This window comes from Gekko japonicus, unplaced genomic scaffold, assembly GCF_001447785.1.
Source record: "Gekko japonicus isolate JY-2015 unplaced genomic scaffold, Gekko_japonicus_V1.1 scaffold4912, whole genome shotgun sequence".
NCBI lineage: Eukaryota > Metazoa > Chordata > Lepidosauria > Squamata > Gekkonidae > Gekko > Gekko japonicus.
The window spans coordinates 31,411-35,344 of NW_015167202.1; the positions used below are offsets into that span (position 1 = coordinate 31,411).

The window sequence follows — 3,934 nt, forward strand, 5'->3', positions numbered from 1 at the left end:
TGCTGGTTCTCGGCGCTACAGATCGGCGTTGACTGGGCAGCTGGGCTTCAGCAGTTCCACCACCACTGCTTCCTCGCTGTTCTCGTTCTTGGCCTTTGCTGTGAGCCAGTTCTGGGACAGCGTGGCATTGATACCTTCAGAAGGTAGAAGGAAACACGCAAGGCGGTCAGCTCCGTTTTGAACTAGCCTGCAAAGAGTGCTGTTTTCCTTAATAAACCTCTCCTTTCTGCCTGTCGTAGGGCCTGTGAACTGACTTATGAAAGACTTAGAACATCAGAAGAAAGTAGGCAGAGTCTGGCTGGGCTCCAAGGAATCTCATGGCTTGGAGCTCACGTCTCTGAAGAACTGGAACAAAGTTCCAGTGCCACCTTCAAGCCCAACAAAGTTTAATTCTGGGTATGAGCTTTCGTGCGCGTGGTAAACATGAGCCTGCAGTGCGATGCGGCTGCGAAGAAAGCTAATGCAATCTTAGGATGCACGAACAGAAGCATTGTGTCCAGATCACGGGAGGTGGTCGTTCCGCTCTGTTGTGCTATGGTCAGGCCTCACCCGGAGTACTGTGTCCAGGTTTGGGCACCACATTTGAGGAAGGAGGTTGACAAGCTCGAACGTGTCCAGAAGAGGGCAACCAGGATGGTGAGAGGGTTGGAATCCAAGTCTTAGGAGGAAAGGCTGAAAGAGTTGGGTCTGTTTAGCCTGGGAAAGAGAAGGCTTAGAGGGGACATGAGTGCAGTCTTCAAGTATCTGAAGGGCTGTCATGGAGAAGATGGAGCAGATCTATTCTCTCTTGCTCTGGATTGCAAGACTAGATCTAGGGTTGCCAAGTCAAAAAAACTCAGGTGGGGGAGCTATCCCCAGATGCGCGCGCCGCCAGCACGTCATCAGAAGTGACGCATGATGTCGACCACGTTGAGGCCGTGGCCCCGATCGTCTGAGGGAAAACCATAGAGTTTCCCCTCCGACGATCCGGGCCACGCCCCCAACGTGATTGACTTGGTTGCGTCACTCCGGTGACGCAGCCACGCTGCGCTTCGGGGGGCGGATTTCCCCCCGGGGCCTGATTCCGCGGCAGCGGAAATCGGGCCTCCAAAGCAGGGGTTTACCCGCCACCCGCCCCCACTTGGCAGCCCTAACTAGATCTAATGGGTGGAAATTACAAGGGAGTCGTTACCGGCTAAATATCAGTATAAAACTCCTAACTGTAAGAGTGGATGAGCAGTGGAACAGTCTGCCTCGGGAGGTGGTGGAGGCTCCTTCGCTGGACGTTTTCAAGCGGAGGCTGGACGGCCATCTTTCGGGTATGTTGTAGGTATGTAGGGCTATCAGCTATGCTCCTGCAGAGTGCAGGGGGTTGGACTAGATGACTTGCAAGTTCCCTTCCAACTCTAACATTCTATGATTCTATGACTCCAGCTTTGTTCAGTTGCTTCAGACCAACACAACTGCATCTGTCTCTGGAGAAAGGGAGCCGGGTACAGTTAGGAGCACAAGAGCATTCGAGTGCGGAGATGTGGCTTCGTCATGGCGTTGGGGTGGCCCTGCACCAGTCACGTGCACACAGCCCGCCCTACCTCACAGGCTTGCTGGGAGAGCAAAACTGAGGACCATGTACTGTTCTCAGGAGGACAGAATAAAAACACAGGGTTTGCCCATGCGTGATCTTTAGGCTGCTAAAGAACAAGTCCTTTCATTTCTCTCCGCCCCAGTGCTCTCACTTAGGGTCAGTGTTCCCTCTAAGCTGAGTTAGTGTGAGCAAGCTCACAGGTTTTTTTAGCCTCCGGCTCACACATTTTTGTCTTAGCTCAGGAAGGAGGGCTCCAGAGCAACCTAATTTATGCAGCAGCCAAATTGCTTGCTCACAAATTTAATGCCAGTCACTCACAAGGTAGAATTTTTGCTCACAAGACTTAGAGGAGGGATACAAATGCTCTCTTGAATCAAGCCAAAATCACTGACTGGGGGCGGGGGGGGGGGAGGTCCAGCAGTGCTTGATCTCCTTGCTCCTACCCCAGAACGTATCCCAGAATTCTATGGGGGGAAGTGTGCATGCACCTGAAAGCTTTATACCTTGAATAAAACTTTGTTGGTCTTAAAGGTGTCACTGGACTCAAACTTTGTCATGGAACATATGTGAGAGGGATACTTCAACCTTCTGTTTTGGCAGGGATCCGAATACTTGGGGAAGCGATCTAAAGTAAGCTGCTAATGAAACATCCACCACTCCCAAGAAAGTGGCAGTAAAATCAGCATTCGCATCGCAACAAAACCTCTCCGTGGTATCTAAATGTTTTTCTGAAGGACGAATGAGAATGGGAACCAGATTCGGTTGTGGGGGGGAGTCAGGGGACCACAGGAGTTGAGTTTACGGTGGATCAGAATAACCTCCTCAGTTTTCACTGCCGAGAAAACTCACTGGCATGTCAGAGGGTGAGGAAATGGGGGATTTTGGGACTGTTAAGCTCGACTTCCCCAGGGAAAGGCCGGGGTGACTCAGGCCTTCGTTTCTTGACACAGCAACTTTTGAAACTTACTGTCAAAGTTCAGATTCTCTAGGCTGCAGAGAGAGAGGAAGAAACAACATTAAATTCGACAACTTTGTGACAGTCAATTCTGAGAAAACCCTCCTAAGCGGGAACAAACTGTGGGTGTTGTATGGTCTTGGTGGGTCAGGCCAAAGCCCAGCATCTTTTTCCCCCCAACAGAAGCTGGACGATGTCACAGGCAGAACACGAAGGGCACGTGACTTTCTTCTTTTTCGGTGAATAGAGGTAGAGTATTTCTGGACATGGCAGTTCCGCTGTAGCTGTCATGCCTGCAGAACTTTATTCTATGAACGCATCCCCTCTGTGGTTTTTTTTAAAGCCCTCTGAGCCTACATCTTGTGCCGGAGAATTCTGTAACTTAATTGTGCATTGAAACAGTACTGGCTCCTGTGTAGTTTGAACTACAGTCCCTGTCTGTCCCAAAATTCCGGTTGAGCCCTATGAGGTGTTTGGCGAGCAGGCTAAATCTTGGAGAGTCCACTTTAGCTGTGTAGTCTCTTTGGCTATGGGTAGAGCAACAGTTGGGCAGCGGCGTCTTTTGTTCCCCCCTTTTGGGCTGCTTGTTCTTGCCTGCAGTCTCCCATTCAAATGCACGAAAACTGGGGGGGGGGGTAGGGGGCCCAGTGCATCATGGTCCGTGGGGCAAAAAGGTCCATAAACAAAAGGTGCCATCTTGGAGGCCTGACACAGTATCCTTGCTTACCTGTTGTCTGTGCAGTTGCTGAAAAGACAACAAAACAAAAAGTTTTAGCCAAAGGCCTCAGCTGTGCCCACTGAGCATTTCTGCTATGGCCTTTTAAGGGCAGGGTTGCATTCTGTTCTTCCGGGGGTGGTGGTGTAGGGGGGAGGGGTTTGATTCAGCGTCAGGATCTGGTGTCTCCAGTCGAGCTCCCGGAAGAGATCAGGGCCCTGCGGGACCTCTTACAGTTCCGCAGGGCCTGCAAGACGGAGCTCTTCCACCAGGCCTTCGATTAGGAGCTGCATCAAACGCCTGAGAAGTGTCCCTGTGCCCTGGCCTACAGCTGACAGCCTGTGTCCACCACACATATAAACCAATCAACTGAGCTGGCACAAGAATGGCAACGTGATTGTCACCTAAAGTAACACTGTTCAATCTGAAATGTCTACTCTCACACTTTACTTGAACTCTGTTCCAGCACTTTAGGGCAATTAATTTTAATTGTTAATGGTGTTTTATAAATGATTTTAATTGTATTTATATATGTACTAGGTGCAAGGCTTGTTGCGGGAAGAGAGGCAACGAGCCCTAGAGAGAGGCCGCCGGAGGGGACCCCCCATGCACTGGCAAAGGAGAGCGCAGCGGCTCCCTGGCGGCCAGGCTCACGCCTCCCCCCACTGCGCGCTGGAGGCGGCAGGGCAAGCCAGCCGGC

General features: G+C 51.3%; 1 protein-coding gene across 1 annotated transcript in view; it reads right to left on the minus strand.

Annotated features, from left to right (window-relative positions):
* IZUMO4 (IZUMO family member 4) overlaps nt 1-3,934 on the minus strand; it is a 32,498-nt gene continuing 28,564 nt past the window's right edge. The window contains exons 9-11 of the mRNA XM_015413160.1: nt 3,247-3,264; nt 2,532-2,554; nt 1-134 (exon numbers count right to left, since the gene is read on the minus strand). Of these exons, the coding sequence (XP_015268646.1) occupies nt 16-134; nt 2,532-2,554; nt 3,247-3,264 (160 nt within the window). The 3' untranslated portion in view covers nt 1-15. The remainder of the gene's footprint in view (nt 135-2,531; nt 2,555-3,246; nt 3,265-3,934) is intronic.